At 44.0% G+C, this 23,207-nt stretch overlaps 1 protein-coding gene and 1 long non-coding RNA gene across 13 annotated transcripts in view; one reads left to right on the top strand and one right to left on the bottom strand.

Moving 5' to 3' along the window:
• ep400 (E1A binding protein p400) overlaps positions 1-20,732 on the bottom strand; it is a 211,536-nt gene extending 190,804 nt beyond the window's left edge. For 5 of the 11 annotated variants that reach the window (XM_072466267.1, XM_072466655.1, XM_072466501.1 and 2 more), the window contains exons 1-2: positions 20,594-20,732; positions 8,999-10,386 (exon numbers count right to left, since the gene is read on the bottom strand). In XM_072466267.1, the coding sequence (XP_072322368.1) occupies positions 8,999-10,357 (1,359 nt within the window). In that variant the 5' untranslated portion in view covers positions 10,358-10,386; positions 20,594-20,732. The remainder of the gene's footprint in view (positions 1-8,998; positions 10,387-20,593) is intronic. The other 6 variants (XM_072466577.1, XM_072466787.1, XM_072466733.1 and 3 more) reach the window with 3 other exon arrangements.
• Positions 20,733-20,811: 79 nt separating this feature from the next.
• Positions 20,812-23,207, top strand: part of LOC140385323 (uncharacterized) — an 82,641-nt gene continuing 80,245 nt past the window's right edge. For both annotated transcript variants that reach the window (XR_011933347.1, XR_011933340.1), the window contains exon 1: positions 20,812-20,945. This is a non-coding gene — a long non-coding RNA (uncharacterized lncRNA). The remainder of the gene's footprint in view (positions 20,946-23,207) is intronic.

Raw genomic sequence — 23,207 nt, 5'->3', positions numbered from 1 at the left:
TTATCTCAACCAAAGTATGTTTTAAAATAGAGTAAAATGAACTCAAAGTAACTTGATGAACTTTGAATCTTTAAACGATTGTCAAAGAAATCAAAAGTTTTTTGTTTTTTTTAAATAGAAATTATCCGTGCATTCCATCTGCACAAAAGCTAAAAGCCATCTTTCTTAAGTAAAAATAAAGATGTATTTTAGATCACTTTTCATTTCCCAGGATGTCCCAACACACTTTACAATAATTACTGCTAAAGTACAAATTCAGCAGCCAGTGTGTGCACAGCAAGATCCCTTATAATATAATAATAATCTTTATTGTCACAAGTAGGCTTACATTAACACTGCAATGAAGTTACTGCGAAAATAAACACGCATGTTCATCATAAAGTTACTCTGGGTTCATCTTACTCAACTTCAATACATCCCTTAGTTTACAGTTGCAGGAATGATTTAAAGCTGAACTTGCTGTATATTCCTTGCAAAATAACCGAACCAACAACATACAAAAAAAGCATGAAATACCTGGAAACTGAGTTGAAAATGAAATGAAAATCACTTATTGTCACAAGTAGGCTTCATTTGAAGTTACTGTGAAAAGCCCCTAGTCGCCACATTCCGGCGCCTGTTCGGGGAGGCTGGTACGGGAATTGAACCGTGCTGCTGGCCTGCCTTGGTCTGTTTTAAAAGCCAGCTATTTAGCACAGTGCTAAACCAACCCCACTTGAGATTTTATTGATGCTCATTGTGCAACTACGCATATTGCCTTTAAATGGTAAATGAATGGTTGATGGCCAATTATTGGATTGGATTTGTTTATTGTCACGTGTACCGAGGTACAGTGAAAAGTATTTTTCTGCGAGCAGCTCAACAGATCATTAAGTACATGGGAAGAAAAAGGAAGAAAAGAAAATACATAATAGGGCAACACAACATATACAATGTAACTACATAAGCACTGGCATCGGATGAAGCATACAGGGTGTAGTGTTAATGAGGTCAGTCCATAAGAGGGTCATTTAGGAGTCTGGTGACAGTGGGGAAGAAGCTGTTTTTGAGTCTGTACGTGCGTGTTCTCAGACTTCTGTATCTCCTGCCTGATGGAAGAAGTTGGAAGAGTGAGTAAGCCAGGTGGGAGGAATCTTTGATTATGCTGCCCGCTTTCCCCAGGCAGCGGGAGGTGTAGATGGAGTCAATGGATGGGAGGCAGGTTCGTGTGATGGACTGGGCGGAGTTCACGACTCTCTGAAGTTTCTTGCGGTCCTGGGCCGAGCAGTTGTCGTGGTGCTGGTTGAGGGGAAATGCTGGCCAGGATAACAGGAAAATTCCCTGTGTTTTAATTAGTATCACAGACACAATTACATCCACCTGTGGTTCAATATCTCATGCCAAAAGATGTTAAACTTACACCAAACATAAACTGGGATCCAATGAATATTTGGAGAAAAACTATAATAGTGACACTCAAAATCAGACATGTATTGCAATCATAAGGCATGGTAAACAGAAGCTACGGTTACTGAGACCACAAATTGATACTGCTGCTAACTTCCATACCAACATATAACACAAAATTAAGGAAAAGATAATTCAGTCCATTTTTGTAGAAATGTACTAAACCTTTTTATTAATCAAAGCATGTGTAAAACACTCATTTGTACATGTACATAGGGGCTGGTTTAGCACACTGGGCTAAATCGCTGGCTTTTAAAGCAGACCAAGGCAGGCCAGCAGCACGGTTCCATTCCCGTACCAGCCTCCCCGAACAGGCGGCGGAATGTGGTGACTAGGAGCTTTTCACAATAACTTCATTGAAGCCTACTTGTGACAATAAGCGATTTTCATTTTTCATTTCATGCCCGTCCAGAGTGTGCATGTATACATGGCACAGGATCGAGAATAACTACTTACATCACTGGTTCCTGGTCCAGCAGTGCACCAACTTAAATTTTTCACCTGGTGTTTGAAACCATCCGTATCTCTGCATTTTTAGCAGCCCTACAAATCGTCCAGCATCTCTGCATTCCTCCAATTTTGACCCATTGTGCATCCTCTAATTCTCTTTACCTCACCATTGGCAGCCATTCCTTGAGCTGCAACGGCACTAAAAGCTCTGGAACACTCCCCCTGAACCTCTCTGCTTCACTCGCTCTCCTGTTATTTGGCCAAGGTTTTGCCCACGTAGCTGAGTATCTCCTTTTGTACCTGTCAAACTTTGTCTAATTAGGCGTCTGCGAATGGCCATGTGAAAGGTGCTGTATAAATAGAAGTTGCTGTTTCTCTTTAAAATAAATCTTTATTTGAAGGCCACCTCCACTTAAGAAATAATACACCAGTGCCCAGAGTGATCAATTCAACATATTGGATTTGGACAGTGAGTGAGTGGGCAAGAATATGGTAGATGGAATATAATGCGGAAAAATGTGAGGTAATCCACATTGGTATGAGGAACAGATATGCAAAGTATTTCTTAAATGGTGAGAGATTAGAAAGTGTAATTAGTAATTGGAGATAGGATCTATGCACATTTGAAAGTGAATGGTTTTATTAGTGACAGACAGCATGGTTTTGTACAAGGCAGGTCATGTCTCACTAATTTAATTGAGTTTTTTGAGGAGGTGACAAAAACTATTGATGGGGGAAGGGCTGTGGATGTTGTCTACATGGACTTTAGTGAAACATTTGATAAGGTCCCTCATGGCAAGCTGGTGCAAAAGATTAAATCACACGGGGTCAGGGGTGAATTGGCTAGATGGATTCAGAACTGGCTTGGCCATAGAAGACAAGAGTGTAGCAGTGGAAGGGTGTTTCTCCGAATGGAGGTCTGTAACTAGTGGTGTTCCGCAGGGACCAGTACTCGGACCTCTGCTTTTGTAATATATATATATATAAATGACTTGGAAGAAAATGTAGCTGGTCTAATTAGCAAGTTTGCGGATGATACTAAGATTGCAGGAGTTGCGGATAGTGATGAAGATTGTCAGAGAATACAACAGGATACAGATAGGCTGCAAAATTGGGCAAAGAAATGGCAGATGGAATTTAACCCGGACAAATGTGAGGTGATGCATTTTGGTAGATCTAATTCTGGTGGGAGCTATAAAATAAATGGCAGAGCCATCAGGAGCATAGAGACACAGAGAGATCTGGGCGTGCAAGTCCACAGATCCTTAAAAGTGGCAGCACAGTTGGAAATAGTGGTAAAGAAAGCAAATGGCATGCTTGCCTTCATCAGACGGGGTATTGAATATAAAAGCTAGCAAATTATGTTATAGTTATATAGAACATTGGTTAGGCTACATTTGGAATACTGTGTCCAATTCTGGTCACTGCACTACCAGAGGGATGTGGAGGCTTTGGAGAGAGTACAGAAAAGGTTTACCAGGATGTTGCCTGGTATGGAGGGTATTAGCTATGTAGAGAGATTGAATAAACTGGGATTGTTCTCCCTAGAAAGACAGAGGCTGAGGTGCGACCCGATAGAAGTTTATAAAGCGATGAGGGTTATAGATAGGGTGAATAGTTGGAGGCTTTTTCTCAGGGCGGAATTGAAAATGACAAGGGCGCACAAGTTCAAGGTGAGAGGGGAAAGGTTCAGTGGAGATGTGAGGGGGATTTTTTTATTTTTTTATTTTACAGAGGGTGGTGGTAGCCTGGAATGCACGGCCAAGTGACATGGTTGAGGCAGATACGTTAGCGACCTTTAAGACTTATCTGGATAGACACATGAGCAGACGGGGTATAGAAGGATACAGGCGGTTGGTCTAGATAGGACACGTGATCGGCGCAGGCTTGGAGGCTGAAGGGTCTGTTACTGTGCTGTATTGTTCTTTGTTCTTTGTAGATGGGCAAAGGACCTCGTCAGTAGGTCACTGAAGGCGAACATGCAGGTGAAGCAAGCAATCAGGAAGGCTAATGGGTATGTTAGTCTTTGTTGCAAAAGGATTTGAGTACAGGAGCAGCAAAGTTTTGCTTCTACTGTCCAGAATCTCGGTTAGACTGCACCTGGAGTACTGTGTGAAGTTTTGGTTCCCTTACATCAGGAAGGTTATTATTGCCATAGAGGGAGTGCAGCGAAGGTTTACCAGACTTGTTCCGGGGATAGGCGGGACTGTACTATGAAAAGAGGCTGTGAAAACTGGGCCTGTATTCTCTAGAGTTTTGAAGAATTAGGTTATTTCATTGAAACCTACAAAGCACTTAAAGGGAAAGACAGGGTAGATGAGGTAAAATGTTTCCCCTGGTTGGGGAATCTAGAACCAGGGGACACAAGTTCAAAATAAAGGGAAAGTCACTTAGGACCGAGATGAGAATTTGTTTTTTACTCACAGGATTGTGAACGTTTGGAATTCTCTACCCAGAGGGCTGTGGAAGCTTAGTCATGAGTATACTTAAAGCAGATTTCTAAATCCCATGACAAAGCGATATGCGGATAGTGTGGGAAAACGGCATTGAAGTGGATGATCAGCCATGATTGTATTGAATAGCAGAGCAAGCTCGATGTGCTGAAAAACCAACTCCTACTCCTATGTTCCAATTTTCCTACACAATACCCATAAGTTTGTCCTACTATTGGAGCAAATATGGATCATGCAGGAGTAACACAGGGATTATGAATAATGACAAATAAAAACAACGGTATGTTTTAAAACTGAGTAAACACAAAGTCAAGGGCATTGCAAGTCATGGTGTTGACAGCAGACATGGCAAATAACAAAATGCCAGTTAGAAACTTTTATAGAACTACATAAATACACAAGAAGATCCAAGACAAACCTCTTCTCACAAAGGGTTGAGAGAATGTGGAATGCCATGTCCCAAAAAAGACTTTGATTATAAATCAAAAATCTACTGAGGTATTTGAAAAGGAAAGCTACTTGGGAAGCAAGTGCATTAAGGGATTGGAGACAAGACAGGGCAGTAAAATGACAGCCACCATTATTTGACAGAACTGGCGGAGCAGACTCGATAGCCAAAATTATCACAAAGCTTCTTTAGCTTTTGTGGATGTTAAGACACACAATTTATAGCCCTTAAAGACTAGGATCACACTCGGTGCTCAGATAACTATAGGAGTGGCTTATAAGTGGATCGCATTCGAGTCCCCAGAGACAACCCAACAGGCAAATTTCTTTCAAACTAAGCTTTGGGCAGATACAAAGCAATATTTAACTTAAGGCACTATATACGATAGAGTTTTTTTTAAATAACATCTGGATACCTCAAGTAGTAAATTATAAGCAGTTGCACAATCACTTACTCTACCTCAAATACAACACTGCCTGCTTCTGTAATCGCAAACCAATATCTTAATTGGACTAGAATTTTTTAATATAAGATTACACAAACTACAGCCCAACCAGTTCTTATTGGTGATTATGCTTCTGTTGAGTTTCCTCATCTAACCTCATCAGGACATTCATCTATTCCTTTTTGCCTTTACGTTCTTATCTAGCTTCATTGAAATGGTACCTGAATCTGCGCCTGAAATGCTGTAACCTGCAAGGCTACAGACCAGGTCCTGGAAAGTGGGATTAAGATGAGCGGGTGGATGGGGAGCAGGGTGACGCAGTGGTTAGAATTGCTGCCTCACGGCGACGAGGTCCCAAGTTCGATCCCGGCTCTGGGTCACTGTCTTTGTGGAGTTTGCACATTCTCCCTGTGTTTGCGTGGGTGTCGCCCCCACAACCCAAAGATGTGCAGGGTAGGTGGATTGGTCACACTAAACTACCCCTTAATTGGAAAAGAAAATGAATTGGGTACTCTATATTTATTTTTTTTAAAGTTGAGCGGCTGGTTTATATTTCTCCTTCTCTTTTTTGGCTGGCGCGTTGGGCTGAATAGCCTCTTTATGTGGTGGTTCACCTTAACTACTCCCTGTGGCAGTGAGTTTCACATTCTCATCTGCTGCTGCTTGTAGCTGCTCCCACCAGGAGATCTGCTGGTATGGTAGGGTTTCCTTCAGTTGGCTAGGCAGCTGGTCCGTGATGTGCTGAGTGACGCCAGCAGCGGGGGTTCAATTCCCGTACCGGCTGACAGTATTCATGAAGGGCCCGCCTTCTCAACCTTTCCCCTCGCCTGAGGTGTGTTAATCCTCAAGTTAAAGCCACCACCAGTCAGTTCTCCCCCTCAAAAAAAGGGAAAGCAGCCTATGGTCATCTGGGAATATGTCAATTTTATCTGTGTCATGGTCACACTTGTGTCTTGAGCCAACCTCGCATATCCACTGCAACCACTCCATGACATCTATCATCTAACCACGCATAGATGGACCCTTCCTTCTGCTGCCCTCCACTTTGCCCTTGACAAGAGATCGCTACAACTTTTCAGCTCTGATCTTACTGGCGCTCATTGGTTAAAAAGCTTTCTTCTGATTTCTCGGTGAGTATTTTATATCGATGATCTTTAGATTTCTCAGAATCTGGAATGCAGCCAGACCACAGAACAGTTTAACACCAAACTGTCCAGATTTATTTAGCTTGTCAACAGAATCAATGGCTCTTCCCAGCAAAATTACATAGATTTATAATTTTGAAGTTTCAACTCTATCCAGAGGCAAAATCCCTTTTGCCTCTATAATAACCTTATACCTGTAGTTGTTGCCCCATACATAAGCACTCAAATGAGTGCTGTCCACATCTTTGGGTGCTGAAAATAGCTCAACATGCTGGATTAAGTAATAAATTCCTTCAAAACTAAGCCACCTCTACAATTGTTTACATGCAACACCTTCCAGAAGGTTCAAACATGCGACAAGCTGTCTGTCACTTCATTTGTGAGTATCAAATAATTTAGCTTCTTCTAAATGTACTGGAAATCATTTTTTATATTTACGAAAAAAAGTTTGCAAATGTTGGCCCATTCGTAATATCTTAGAAAGAGACAAGTCAACCATTATATAATATTTGGCAACCGCAAGCCTTAACCTAGGTCGCACCTTTACTCTGATTCAGAGCTTACAAAATACGAAACAGAAAAACTTATTGCAGAGTACAAAGCTTGTGTTGGCCTCTTAGATCCACATCAGAGGCTTTCCAAATTATTGGAAATGCATTCAAAAGTGATACTGTCCACTATTCACACACACACACACGGTCAATAAAAGTAGAGCCATTTCATTAAATAACCTTGGCTACTGGTTTTGCCAAGAATGGCCAACACAAGCTCAATGAATAATTGCAGTGGTCAAAATCAATAGGGTCTAGGAATCAACCTCAACTCCATGGTTTAGTGCACCCTGTGCTCTATTGCTGGAGAAAAGCAACCACCCCTTCTTGGAGTATAAAAAACGCTGAATTATTACATAAATTAAATATCAAGAAATGAAGAACTAAATGGCGCACGCTTTCCCAAAGCTGGCCTTAGAAAACATCACACCGAGTGGAGCTGCAGAATATTCCTGGCTTTCCTTTCACCCTTGAACAGAAAACCAACACTCTAGTGACAATGGATGAGGTTGGATGTGGCTAAATGGAGGTCATCAAGAGACTGGGTGGCAAAGATGAGCATATTCAACAAATAAACGGAGAGAAACCATGCAAGCCAACAGGGGTTTCAATAAACGCTGGCTAATTACATTCCAAACAATGATGCAAATGGGTAGGAAATCCCACAGGTATTCGAAGGTACTACTTTAAAGTGACATATCATAATATCTTCACTCCACACCTAACTCCATTTATTCAGAATGTCCATTTACAGTCCAATATAAGGCTTCTGACTTTTAAAAAAAAAATAATTGGTACAAAGTTATGATTTAGTTTGACATTTTACATTACTTCTGCACAATCAGCAAATTGTGTTTTTAATTACCTTAATTGAAATTGGAAGGGAGTGACGGGAGTGATTTCGCGGGTGGTGAGGGCCCGGGTCAAACCAGGCTGGGGGTTAGCTCTATTTGGAGTTGCGGAAGAGTCGGGAGTGCAGGAGGCGAAAGAGGCCGACGTTGTGGCCTTTGCGTCCCTAGTAGCCCGGCGCAGGATCCTACTCATGTGGAAGGAGGCGAAACCCCCCGGACTGGAGGCCTGGGTAAATGATATGGCGGGGTTCATTAAACTGGAGCAGATAAAGTTTGCCCTGAGAGGACCGGCTCAAGGGTTCACCAGGCGGTGGCAGCCATTTCTCGACTACCTAGGGGAACGTTAGAGGGAAGACAGATGACCAGCAGCAGCAACCCAGGGGGAGGGGGGGGGGGGGGGAGGGGGGGTTTAGTTTAGGTCAAAGATAAAGGGGTTTTGTTACTTGTGTATTGTTTAAAATTTCTGTATTGTTATTGTTGCGTTTGCTTTGTAAGAGGGGAAAAATTGTTGTTTGGGAAAAAATTTTCAATAAAACATTTATAAAAAAAAAAAAAAAAAAAAAAAAAAAAAAAAAATTACCTTAATTGAAGTTGGTCCATTTTAAAATTAGAACCTTTGAAAATCGCATTCATTCCATATATTAAAGGAATGGCAATACTACAGCATAGGAAACACCCAAGGAAAATGCCATTCGTGCAATTTCTCTACAACTGGAATTATTAAAGAATTAAGCTATAATTTAGAACAAGAGCTGTGTGGACATTGATTGGAACATTGAATAATCAATGGAGACATTCTACATTAAAAACAGGGGAGCAGGATTGAAGAATATGGCTTTGGCACCAAGGTAGAACCAAGATGAAAATGATCTGTGTAGGTCCTCTATACAGGCCCCAAACAAAGCTAGATAGGCTGAGAGTCTCATTCTTGTTTCAACTGCAGGGCTAGAGCGTGGTTGCAAATGCCCAGAGGTTGGAACCTTCAAAACATTTCTACCCTTCAAAAGATTTAGGAAAATTGTCCTGTTTCACTGAACAGCTTTAGTTTAGTCCAAATTTCAACTGTCTTGATAGAGAGCTGAAGGGATTTTTCACCAGTGTAGAATTCATTGTCATACCCTGGGCATACAGACGCAACCACTTTCTCACCTTGCCATTGCCACAAGTACTGGAATGGTCTTTGGGTTAAATAGTGAATTGTTTGTTTACCTCATCATTAATGACTTCAGATTGTTCTTCCTCTTCTTCCTCTTCCAGGTCTAAGTCATTTTGCTTCAAATATGATAACAAGGCCAGACATGGCTTCCTTCTGAATGTTAAGTAATCCATCATATTTCCTTGCCGGTGTTGAAGGAAGAAAAGTTCAATCAAATAATCCTTAAATGTCTCCCTCAGAGTCTCTATTTCAGCCAGGTGGTGCTCCAAACACTGCTTTCTCAAATGGGAAATCTCAGAGGTGGCAGGTGGAATCTCTTCCAACTTCTTTGGTTGTTTCCTCACGAATGGGGTGCAACTGCTGATGGGAGTCAGACAAGTTGGTGCCAGGCTCTGAGCGACAGAATTCCGAGATGGGCTGGAAGGAGGTGCCGGAGTGGTCATCCCAAAGGCCGATGGCCCTACCACGCCCGCAGTAAGGGCTACGGGCGTCCTTTCATAACTTACAGATCTGGCCATCTGCTGACCATGAAGAACTTGCTGCTTCTGGTGAATCAGCTGTCCTTGTATGATGCTGCTGATCTGCGGGGGCAGGTTTGACGTGGTGATGTGGCTCGGGCTAGGCAGGGGCAGCATAGGGCCACTGGCTGCGGGGCTCTGAGGCCCGAGGTGGTGAATGGTTCCACCAGTCTGGGAGTGAGGCTGCGAGAGTCTCCGTTCGCGTGGCACTGAAGCAGATGCGCCGGCCGCGGTCAGTTGTATCTGCCCGCCGACGTTTGAAGTGATCTGAGCAAGGGTGGACGGGTCCTGGTACACAAAGTGCCCAGCGCTGGATGGGCTGAGGTTCAGTTGCCTGACCAGCACATTGGCATCCACAAATCCTCGGGTTGGGCTCTGGTTACACATGCCCAACCCCGTGGCTGCTGCACCTGTCCGTTGCACACTCTGCAGCATTGATGCAGGGCTATGCTGTGTGGGGCTCTGTGGCTGGACTTGAGGCAAAGGAGAGGTTACTTGAATGTACGATGGAGATCCATGTTCAAACCGCCTTTGTTGTGCCACTGCCTGCGAGCTAAACTGGAATCCAGGGGATGCCGGGTTTTGAATCGGAAGGGGAGCCAAGGTAATTTGTTGACTCCCAGCCATCACTTGGCTGACATTCTGCAGCGTGATGTTGACGTTCTGGGCGGATACCGGACTCCGGTTCATAATAAGCTGCTGCAGTTGGTAACTCGGTGATTGAGGCCCAGAAGGACTGGCCACAGTGCGTGGCACAGGGCTGAGGGCCGGAGCAAATGCCGTGGCGGGAGACTGGGGTAAAGCAGTCTGATCATCTCCCTCACCACCTGTATACGACTTGGATCTCTGCAGTGGACGCTGTATGTTTTGTGGACCACTGCCATGGTGCATCATCACCAATACCTTTTTGGGCGAGTGCTACCCTAGAAGAGAAACAAAGTCTTTATTTTAAAAAAGCAATGATAAAAATAATTGTTTTGCAACAAAAATGTAAATTAATGAAAAATACAAATTTTAAGTGAGGCAAGTGATTTTGATAGCAAATGTCTGATCGGTGCAATCTTTAGCTCAGATAGTCACACATTTTGCTTGAATTTTGGATTTCTTACTATATTTGATCGAATAGTCTTGCTAATATGATCAATTTTTGGAAGTCTCAGTGCTCTGTCAAGCTAACACATAAGCAGGGTATCTCCTGTTCTCTGCATTTGTCTGGTTATTATCACTTTGCTGTTTGTGGAACCTTGCTATGTGCAAATGATCTGCCATGTTTCCAACAACTGTATTACACTTCCAAAATGCCACCACTTGGGAGATGATAAGGTCATGTCGAACAAGACTTTCTTTTCCCATTTTCTGCTCATTATTTATATTCCTGCATTTGATTAGGCTCCATCCATCATATACTTTTATGGTCATCCATTAAAAATAAACCGTATTTTATTTATTTAATATAAAAGTCAGGGAGCTACACCATTAAAGTTCCATTAACTAATCTCTAAACTCACAACTGGCTCAATCTTCCTACTGCCTGCAATTCAATTTGGAGTCAGGACTCCCTAAACGGTTAAAACAATCATGTCATGCATTTTTGTTCCATGTTAAAAAAATACAAAGTTGAGAAAAATATAATTAAAGATTCAATAATTATTATCCCTATGTTCGCTGATCTTCATAGGCTTCTAGTCGAGGAACACCCTTGATTTTAACATTCCTTTCCTGCTGTTTATCTCTCTCCATGGTCTCACCCGTCCATATATTTTTAATAGCAGAGCACTTAGAAAACAGTGGCAGGATCAGACAGAGTCTTTGTGAATTTACGAAGAGAAAATCATGCTTGACAACTCTACTGGAATAGATGTAACTATTAGAATTGATGGAAGGGGAGCCAGTGGATATGGTTAATTTGGACTTTTCAGAAGGTTTTTGAGAAAGTCCCACATAAAAGATTAGGGGGTAAAATTAAAGTGCATGGGATAATAATAATTTTTATTGTCACAAATCGGCTTATATTAACACTGCAACGAAGTTACTGTGAAAAGCCCCGAGTCGCCACATTCCGGCACCTGTTCAGGTACAAGGAGAGAAAATTCAGACTGTCCAATTCACCTAACAGCACGTCTTTCGGGACTTGTGGGAGGAAACCGGAGCACCCGGAGGAAACCCACGCAGACACAGGGAGAACGTGCAGACTCCACACAGACAGTGACTGACCCAAGCCAGGAATCAAACCTGGGGCCCTGGAGCTGTGAAGTAACAGTGCTACCCACTGTGCTACCGTGCTGCCCATAAACATTTGGGATCATAGCTGCTGTGAGTAGGGATTGGGGGTGGTGTATTGAGGTGGATAGAAAACTGGTCGGCAGACAGGAAACAAAGAGTAGGAATTAGCGGGTCTTTTTCAAATTGGCAGGCAGTGACTACTGGTGGCCGCTGGGATCAGTGCTGGGACCCCAGCTATTCACAATATATATTAATGAATTCGATGAAGGAACAAAATGAAATATCTCCAAATTTGCTGATGACACCAAGTTGGGTGGGAGGGTGAGCTGTGAGAAGGTTGCAGCGATCCTTCAGTGTGATTTGGACAAATTGAGTGAGTGGACAAATGAATGGCAGATGCAGTATAATTTGGATATTTAATAATCTTTATTGTCATGAGCAGGCTTACATTAACACTGCAATTAAGTTACTGTGAAAAGTCCCTAGTCGCCACATTCCAGCGCCTGTTCGGGTACACAGAGGGAGAATTCAGAATGTCCAAATTATCTAATAGCACATCTTTCGGGGCTTGTGGGAGGAAACCGGAGCACCCGGAGGAAACCCACCAGACACGGGCCCACCAGACACGGGGAGAACGTGCAGACTCCGCACAGACAGTGACCCAAGCCGGGAATCGAACCTGGGACCCTGGAGCTGCAAAGCCATAGTGCTAACCACTATGCTACCATGCTGCCCAAATGCGAGGTTATCCACTTTGGTGGCAAATACAAGAAGGTAGACTATTATCTGAATGCCATAAATTAGGAGAGGGGAACAGGCAACAAGACCTGGGTATCCTCATACACCGTTCACTAAAGGCAAGCATGCAGGTGCAGCAGGCGGTAAAGAAAGCAAATGGTATGCTGGCCTTCATTGCGAGAGGATTGGAGTACAGGGGATGTTGCTATACAGGGTCTTGGTGAGTCCACACCTGGAATATTGTGTGCAATTTTGGTCTCCGTATTTGAAGATGTTCTAGCTCTAGAGGGAGTGCAGCGTAGGTTTACCAGACTGATTCCTGGGGTGGCGGAATTGACGTATGTGGAGAGATTGAATCGGTTAGGATTGTATTCATTGGAGTTCAGAAGAATGGAGGGGGGATCTCATAGAAACTATAAAATTCAAACGGGACTGGACAGGGTAGATGCAGGAAGGATGTTCCCGATGGTGGGTGTGTCCAGAACCAGGGGTTGCAGTCTGAGGATATGGAGTAGACCATTTAGGACAGAGATTAGAAGAAATTCTTCACCCAGAGATCAGTGAGCCTATGGAATTCATTACCACAGGAGGCAGTTGAGTCCAATACATTGTATGTTTCAAGAAGCAGTTAGATGTAGCACTGAGGATGAAGGGAATCAAAGGATATGGGGGAAAGCAGGAGTTGGTGACCTGCCATTGACAAAACATAATTTCTTTACCCGTCAGACTGGCCTCAATAAAAGTCGAGATGGATTTGCAGGTACAGCATTAGTTATTTTATTTGACTTGCAAGTCTGTCTCAATTCACAGTGGTACAGAACACATCCTGCCTTCTGTACCCCCGGAATCGAGTGAGTCTGTAGAACAAAGAAGTCTCTACTGATACATTCAAATGGCATCAAGTTTCACATACACGATTCCCATAGGTCATCCTATACCCCTCCTGACCTGGCCATACATCCTAATTGGCTCACTTCCAATCCCTTCCTCTGGCCCCCTATTACCCAGCATCCTTTTCCCCTCCGTAGCTAGACACACCTCCTCCTTGCTTTGCCATGCGTTCTGAAATCCTTTGTCTGTGAACTAACAGAATCAGACCGGCCTATGTTTACATTACAGTAACTAATATCTCTAAAGTAACTATTTTATATCACATTCGTCATTCCCTCCTTTGATCATTTCATGATAACCAAACTATTCAACCCATAGCTACGGTCCCTCATCTAAAAAGATCCGTCGCTGCATTTCCAATTCCTGTAGTAGCCCCCCTTCATCCGCTGCACCCTCATGGATTTTGACAGCCAAGATTTTAGGGGCGTCTATCTGTTCCCTCTAAAGTAACTATTTTATATCACATTCGTCACCATGATCATAATGAATGGCGGAGTGGGCTTGAAGGGCTGAATGGCCTCCTCATGCTCCTATTTTTTCTGTTTCTATATTCCTTTAATCTCCTCCAGACCTAAAAAAACTCTCTTAAAAACCCATTCTCCAAACTCTGGCCCCTGGTGCATTCAACACCTTCTTCATCACATCAATAGCAGTCATGGCTTGAGTTGTCAAGCCCCCAGACTCTGGAAATCATGCCACTCTCTCTCCTGATTTTCGATGCTGCTTAAAATCTACTTCTTTGACCAAGCATTTAGTCATCTGTTCTAATGTTTCCTGTAGCTCGGTGTCAACTTTTGTCTCATTCATTTTTCTATAAATTCCTAGTTAGGCCTCACTCGGCTCAAATTCCTAGTTAGGCCTCACTCGGCTCAAATTCCTAGTTAGGCCTCATTCGGCTCAAATTCCTAGTTAGGCCTCACTCGGCTCAAATGTGCTGGGCAGCACACTTCAGGAAAGATGCAAAGGCCTTTGAAAAGGTACCGAACAGATTGACCAGGATGTTACCAGTTATGAGAAAAGGTTGGAAAAGTTAGGACTATTCATCTTGGAACTGAAAAGGTGAAGAGGTGACCCAATAAGGCGACATGGTAGCACAGTGGTTAGCCTGTTACTTCCCAGCACCATAGACCCTGGTTCAAATCCCAGCTTGGGTCATTGTCTATGCGGAGTCGGCACCTTCTCCCCGTGACTGCGTGGGTTTCCTCCTACATGTCCCGAAAGACGTGCTTGTTAGGTGAATTGAACATTCTGAATTCTGCCTCAGTGTACCCAAACAGGCGCCGGAGTGTGGCGACTAGGGGATTTTCACAGTAACTTAATTGCAGTGTTAATGTAAGCCCGCCTTGTGACACTTAATAAAGATTATAAGAGTTTTTCCAAGATGATGAAAGGTTTTGGTAGAATTATGGAGAAACTACAGCACAGAAACAGGCCATTCGGCCCAACTAGTCTCTGCCAGTGTGGAGATCCACACAAGTCTCCTTCCACTCTATTTCACCAAACTCTATCAGCATACACTTCTAATGAGCTGGGTTAAAAAGAAAAGAGGGATTGAGAAGGTGAATCCAGGACCAAACAATAGGGTCATAAGGAATCTTTTGAAGGTGGGACAGAGTGGTTGACAAAGTGGTCACCAGTGGTGTGGTAATGAATAAGGAGTAGCCTAGTGTTGGTCCAGTGGAGAGCACAAAGTCTGGAGATGGTTTTGGTCTGGAAAAGCGAGCCTGTGGAAAGATCTGAAAGAGAGGAATCTTGAAGTAAAGCCAACTGAGCATGATGACTATATGAAAGAGCACATAAAAAAAGTATCATTTTTAAAAATGACTATTTTTTTTCCAGTATTTATTAACATGATATTAATATTGTTGTCCAACAGTGAAGTGATAATTTGATGACTATACTACCAAGAGATTTTAATGTAATTTTAATTGTTAATGAAAGAATAATACATGAAATGAGAAAATACATTTGGACTTCAAGCCTTTTGTCAAAACATTAATGAGCACCCTAGCACAGTTTCTGTGAACCTACTTCATCTCCTGTGGAACACTTCCCTCTTTCCACATGAACTCAAGCAATAACAAAAAAACCTTTAATACAACAACCACCATTAGTTACCCTAGACGCTGTTACATTTTTGTTTAAATCTCACACATTTTCATAGAATCATAGAATTTACAGTGCAGAAGGAGGCCATTCGGCCCATTGAGTCTGCACCAGCCCTTGGAAAGAGCACCCTACCTAAGCCCACACCCTCCACCCTATCCCTGTAACCCCACCTAACCTTCCTGAACGCGAAGGGCAATTTAGCATGGCCAATACACCTAACCTGCACATCTGTGGACTGTGGGAGGAAACCGGAACACCCAGAGGAAACCCACGCAGACACGGGGAGACAGTGCAAACTCCGCACAGACAGTGACCCAAGCAGAGAATTGAACTCCTGGAGCTGTGAAGTAACTGTGCTAATCACTGTGCTACCATGCCACCACCCCCCCCCCCCCCCCCCCCCCACCCACCCCCCATTGAATTTTCATCGAATTCATAAATATTTGCATTTTTTCCCTGCGGTTATATTATATATTGCACCGTTGTGAATTGTCTGGGAGCTTGGGGGGCCTATAGTTCCCCGTTGCTTTCTCCAAAGCAGCAACAGCTTGGCCAATCAGAGTCACCTTGCAAACCAATGAGCACCCTTCCCTTCTGCAGTATAAATTGTTTTAACTGTTAGAAATTTGTCATCCTTGCATTTGTCCTGATAAGTGTAAGAGGAAAAGCTTCAGCAACATCACTCTTTTCAGCCGGGTTCAGCAGGTTGTGTGCTACCAAGCGACTGTTAAAAACAGTGGCTGAGTTACGGGGCATTATAGATTGCATTTCACAGTATACAGGTTACGGGGCATTACAGGTTGCATTTCACAGTATACAGGTACGGGGCATTACAGGTTGCATTTCACAGTATACAGGTTACGGGGCATTACAGGTTGCATTTCACAGTATACGGGTTACGGGGCATTACAGGTTGCATTTCACAGTATACGGGTTACGGGGCATTACAGGTTGCATTTCACAGTATACAGGTACGGGGCATTACAGGTTGCATTTCACAGTATTTGCACACAGTCAGGGTTTTACAGAGGCTCAAAAAATTAATTTGTGCAGCTTTTTAAAAGGTTGGTGGGGTCATGAAGGCCTTTCCTTCGAGCTAGCTAAATTGGTAGCCGGGATGAGGGGGTTGTCCTATGACGAGAACCTGAGCAAATTGTGCTCATTTTCCCTGGACTTTAGAAGAGTGAAGCGATCTCACTGAAACCTACAAAATTCTGAAGGAGCTTGATAGGGTGGATACAGAGATTGTTTCCGAAGGTCAGGGAATCTAAAACATAGGGACAGAGTCTCAGGATAAGGGGCCGAACATTCAGGGCTGGGATGAGGAGAATTTCCTTCACACAAAGGGTTGTGAATCTTTGGAATTCTCTGCCCCAGCAGGCTGTGGGTGCTCCATCGTTGAATATATTTAAGGTTGGGACAGACAGGGTTTTTGGCCTCCCAGGTAATCACGGGATATCAGAAACAGGCTGCCCAATGCAAGAGTAGGACACAAGGAAGTACAGAGGACCAAAGGGACCTGGGGTGCATGTCCAAAGATCCCTGAAGGCAGCAGGGCAGATAGATAAGTTGGTTAAGGCATATGGGATACTTGCTTTTATTAGCGGAGGCATAGACTAGAAGAGCAGGGAGGTTATGATGGAGCTGCATAAAACGCTCGTCAGGCCACAGCTAGAGCACTGTGGTCACCACACTATAAAAAAGATGTGATTGCACGAATGAGGGTGCAGAAGAGATTCACCAGGTGCTGAGTTTTAGACATGGAGAGGGGCTGGTTATGCTGGGTTGTTCCCCTTAGAGCAAAGGAGGCCGAGGGGGAACCTGACTGAAGTGTACAAAATTTCAAAGGACATAGATAGGAGCCTTTCCCCTTCTTAGAGGAGTCAATACCAAAGGGCATAGATTTAAGGCAAGGAGATTTAGAGGGGATTTGAGGGGAAACCTTTTCACCCAGAGGGTGGTGGGAATCTGGAAGGCACTGCCTGGAAGCGTGATAGAAATGGGAACCCTCATAACATTTAAGAAGCATTTATATGAGCACATGAAATGTCCTAGCATACAAAGCTACTGACCGAGTGCTGGAAAATGAAATTAGAATAGATTGCAGCTTGATTAGCCTGCACCGACAGGATGGCCGAAGGGTGTTTTGCTGTGCTGTAAAACTCTTATGATTCTATGAGTTTTGATCAGATTGAAAGACTAAGCCACTGGATAGGCCATATGGTCTACCCCTGTTCCTATTTGTATTCTAGTAGGACTGGAAGAATTATTGTACACGCCACTAACCCAAGAATAGCAGAAATTCAAAACAAAATTACTCACTGGACTGTGTTAATGGCCATGCCTTAGACTTTAAGCCAAGTATATGCATTAACAAATACATTTCATGTTAAAGGTTTCAAAGCTATCTATAATATAAATGCACAGAAACAGGGAAGTGGTCATTCATAGATTTAACTTTGCAAAAATTGCATTTGCTTTTCGGACTTGCAATTTCATCAGATATTGCAAACTTCCAATTCTTCAGTTATTGTTTTCCATCGGCAAGAACAAAAACCCTCTTTTTTCTCATTTACATATACTGTACACACGTAGCAATAAGCAAGACTGAACAATTTGAAAGGAAACTCACAAAAAAGATTTTTAAAATCTGCTCAAAGCTTTTGAAGGAGTTGCACTGCTTTCATCCGACCCACTGACATTTGCAGCAACTGCTATGATGATTGCATCCCCATAGAGAAAAATGCCATAATTAAAAATAATCTTGCGGATATTGATCGCTTTATCCTGCCTGTTAAAGTGTGTCAATTAATCTAACGTTTATGTCCATTTACATCTGGTTCTTCAGGAAGGCGATATTGGCCTTTAGAGGACAGGTAATGTCACTGAACTAGTAATCCAGAGGCTAATGCAGCTGATGGTATTTCAAAATTTGATTAATAAAGCTAGTCTAGTCTCAGTAATGGTGACCATGAAACTACCAGCGATTGTCATAAAAACACATTTTAAACAATTATGGGACAATAAAAACATAAAGGGCTCACTACTGCCCTTCAGGGAAAGAAATCTGCCGTCCTTACCCGGTCTGGCCCACATGTGACTCCAGACCCAAAGCAATGTGGTTGACTGTCAACTGCCCTCTGAAAAGGCCTGGCAAACACTCAGTTGAAGTGCAATTAGGGATGGACAAGCATCCTGACCCAGCCAGCGAAGCTCAAATCCCATCAAAGAAAAAAATACCAGGGGTTAAATCATAAAGACAGGCTCATGTTCCCTTGAATTCAAGAGGCTGAAGGGTTTGAGAGGGGCAATACAGAAAAACAATTTATCCAGTGAGAGAATCACAAACTCAGGAACTTAAACATAACATTAGAGTTAGTCCATTGAGGAGTAAAGTCAGGAAGACGTCCTTACACACAAGGTGTAGTGCAAATTTGCAACTTTTGCCAGAGTTCAACTGGAACATTCAAGACATAGGCTGATAAGATTTTTGCTAGTTAAGGGTACTGAGAGATGTGGATCCAATGCAGATAAATGGAGCTGAGGTACAGGTGAGACATGATCTAACCGAGTGACAGATGAAAGCTCGAGAAGTCAAATGCCCACAAGTCCTCAAGCGCATGGGTGAAACAAAAACAGCGATGGCAAACTTAACCTGTTATTGCTCCTTCCTATTGAAGGCAGGATTCTAAAAATTCACAGCATCACACGCTCGAGGATGAAGATGCAAAATCTAGCTCACAGCATTATAAGCAGCAATGCGTGCCCGAAATAGATACCGGTATTTACTTTTTTTTAAATGAATTGAGAGTACCCAAATCTTTTTTTAAAAAACAATTATGGGACAATTTAGCGCGGCCAACCCACCTACCCTGCACATCTTCAGGTTGTGAGGGTAGATGAGACCTATGCAGACACGGGGAGAATGTGCAAAACTGCACAGAGACAGTGACCCGGGGCCGGGATAGAACACAGGTCCTCGGCGCCATGAGGCAGCAGTGTGTGCCACCGTGCCGCCTTTCGTGCCAGCCTTTACGAAGTTTGCAGCGATCAGCTAAGACAAAATGAAAACCGCTTCAGTCAAGCTGTCAAACCAAAGTACACGTGGTCAAACTAAAACCCACCAGTTGCTCTCCTCTCGTTATACAGGTTACATCGCACACAAGATAGTTCAGTGTTTGCAGCACCACACATGAAATACTGCGTTCAGTTCTGGTCACCCTATTAGAGGAAGGATATTGTTAAACTAGAAAGAGTGCAGAAGAGATTTACAAGGGTGCTACCAGGACTTGATGGTCTGAGTTATAAGGAGAGGTTGGGTAGGCTGGGACTTTTTCTCCTGGAGCGTAGAAGGCTTAGGGGTGATCTTAGAGAGGTCTATAAAATAATGAGGGGCATAGATAAGGTAGATAGTCAACATCTTTTCCCAAAGGTAGGGGAGTCTAAAACTGGAGGGCACAGGTTTAAGGTGAGAGGGGAGAAATGCAAAAAAGGCCAGAGGGGAACGTTTTTCACAGAGAGGGTGGTGGTGAGCATCTCGAACAAGCTGCCAGATGCAGTGGTACTACGAATAATAATAACCTTTCATTGTCACAAGTATGAAGTTACTGTGAAAAGCCCCTAGTCGCCACATTACGGCGCCTGTTCGGCTAAGCTGGCACGGGAATTGAACCCGCGCTGCTGGCCTTGTTCTGCATCACAAACCAGCTGCCTAGCCCATTGGTACAATTTTTTCCTTTATACAACAGTTAAGACAGTCACACGGGCAGGGTGGGTATAGGGGGATATGGGCCAAATGCAGGCAAGTGGGACTAGCTTAGTGATAGGAACTGGGCAGCATGAACAAGCTGGGCTGAAGGGCCTGTTTCCATGCTGTAAACATCTATGACAGCCAGATTTAAATTGCATTTATTTTGCACTCATCACTTTTGCTGACATAAAATTGTCGCTGCAACATTAAAATACTTTGCCAGTTATTGGTGTTTGAGTCTGGCAGGGGAGCTGTGCTGCCAGTTACACTGAGCACCAGGAGGTAGGGGACCCTGACTGCCTGGATGGGATATCTCAGCACTGCGCGCGCTCGCGCGTCACCTGGCCGCCGCGCGCCCCCGGCGCGCGCTCCCGTCGGCCGCGCATGCGCACTGCGCGGCCTCCCGCTCGCTCGCTCACCCGATCCTCTCTTCACAGCGACTGCGGGAGCCGCGCCTCCATCCGGCCCCGGCGCCTTCCTCCGCCGCCGACCACCGGCGGGGGGGTGGGCTCTCCCTCCTCGCTCGCGCGCGGCGATCTCCCACCTGCGCCGGGGAGGCCGAGGCGAAACACTCAAGTGAAGCCGCGGTGGGGCGGGCAGGCGAGCGGAGACGCCGATCAGACTCCACAATCAAACATGGCGTCCGTTTCTCCGCCAGCCTCGCTCCCCGGCCGGAAGTCCAGCCCGCCACGTCGCGGACGTGTTGCCGTCACCCCCCCACGCCCCGATTGACAGGCGGGCCGGCCAATCGGTGAAGGGGACGCCTCGAAGGTGGGCGGCATCTCGCAACCCCGCCTCCCCCTTTGCAATTCTTAAAGGGACATCACACACCCTGTGCAATGCGCAAGGTGCGCTCTGCTCCACCGCTGCAGTAGCCTGCAGGAAATTCCCTTTGGTGCTCTGTCCAACAAAGCGCCAAGGAGATTTGGGAATCCTCCACTTAAGCAAGAATGTCTCAGTTCTGGGTTCCAAAGAAACAATGTTTTATTGAAGGAAATTAGTAGATAAATGGTTTGGGGGAAATTAATGGGATTGAAGGCGGACAAATCTCCAGGAGCCTGATAAATCTTCATCCCAGGGTACTTAAGAAAGTAGATCCATTGCTGGTCATTTTCCAAAATTCTTTGGACTCTGGAATGGTTCCGACAGATTGGAGGGTAGCAAATGTAACCCCGCTATTCAAAAAGGGAGGTAGAGAGAAAACGGAACTATAGACCAGTGAGCCTAACGTTGGTTAAAGTTGCTCGAGTCCATTATTATTATAATAATCTTTATTAGTGTCATAAGTAGGCTTACATTAACACTGCAATTAGGTTACTGTGAAAACCCCCTCGTCGCCACACGCCGGCGCCTCTTTCGGTCCACAGAGGGAGAATTCAGAATGTCCAAATTACCTAATATGTACTGCATGAGAAAGGCTGCCATGGAGAATGCATGAGGGTACAATTGTCTCCCGCAATGTTTAATTCAAAAAAACGCACAATGCCTGGACATGTTCCTTTTGCCTGCAGAGGACAGGTCCCTGCGTATGAATATATGCACGAAAGCACGAAAAGACAGAACTCAGGAGAGGATACGATAGTCCCCATCCCACAAAATATGACACAGTGTATGGAAAGGCTCAGTAAACCAAGGTCCACCACACTAAGAAAACAAAAAGGGACGGTCAATAGAGAATTAAAGGTGCTATATTTAAATGTGTACGGAACAAGGTAGATGAGCTTGTGGCCCAGATTGTGACTGGCAGGTATGATGTGGTAGACATTACAGAGACGTGGTTGCAGGGGCTTCAGGACTGGCATTTAAACATCCAGGGATTCACAACCTATCGAAAAGACAGAGAGGTGGGCAGAGGGGGCGGGGTTGCCTTGTTAATTAGGAATGAAATTAAATCAATAGCACTAAACGACATAGGGCCAGATGATGTGGAGTCTCTGTGGGTAGAGTTGAGGAACCACAAAGGCAAAAAAAACATAATGGGAGTTATGTACAGGCCTCCTAACAGTGGTCAGGACCGGGGGCACAAAATGCACCACGAAATAGAAAGTGCATGTCAGAAAGGCAAGGTCACAGTGATCATGGGGGACTTCAATATGCAGGTGGACTGGGTAAATAATGCTGCCAGTGGACCCAAGGAAAGGGAATTCATTGAATGTTTACAGGAGGGCTTTTTGGAACAGCTTGTGATGGAGCCCACGAGGGAACATGCCATTCTGGACTTAGTGTTATGTAATGAGCCAGACTTGATTAAAGATCTTAAAGTAAGGGAACACTTAGGAGGCAGTGATCATAATATGGTAGAATTCAATCTCCAATTTGAAAGAAAGAAGCTAGAATCAGATGTAAAGGTGTTACAGTTAAATAAAGGTAACTACAGGGGCATGAGGGAGGAACTGACGAAAATCGACTGGGAGCAGACCCTAGTGGGAAAGACAGTAGAACAGCAATGGCAGGAGTTTCTGGGAGTAATTGAGGACACAGTACAGAGGTTCATCCCAAAGAAAAGAAAGGTTATCAGAGGGGGGATTAGGCAGCCATGGCTGACAAAGGAAGTTAGGGAATGCATCAAAGCAAAAGAGAAAGCCTATAATGTGGCAAAGTGTAGTGGGAAGTCAGAAGATTGGGAAGGCTATAAAAACAAACAGAGGATAACAAAGAGAGAAATAAGGAAAGAGAGGATCAATTATGAAGGTAGGCTAGCCAGTAACATTAGGAATGATCGTAAAAGTTTCTTTAAATACATTAAAAACAAACGGGAGGCAAAAGTAGACATTGGGCCGCTCCAAAATGACGCTGGTAATCTAGTGATGGGAGACAAGGAAATAGCTGAGGCACTAAATAAGTACTTTGCGTCAGTCTTCACAGTAGAAGACATGAGTAATATCCCAACAATTCAGGAGAGTCAGGGGGCAGAGTTGAATATGGTAGCCATCACAAAGGAGAAAGTGCTAGAGAAACTAAGAGGTCTAAAAATTGATAAATCTCCGGGCCCAGATGGGCTACATCCTAGAATTCTAAAGGAGATAGCTGAAG

The sequence above is a fragment of the Scyliorhinus torazame genome, chromosome 1 (assembly GCF_047496885.1).
Source record: "Scyliorhinus torazame isolate Kashiwa2021f chromosome 1, sScyTor2.1, whole genome shotgun sequence".
Classification (NCBI taxonomy): domain Eukaryota; kingdom Metazoa; phylum Chordata; class Chondrichthyes; order Carcharhiniformes; family Scyliorhinidae; genus Scyliorhinus; species Scyliorhinus torazame.
Note: the sequence above shows the minus strand (reverse complement) of the source record. Positions and strands in the feature narration are given on the sequence as shown.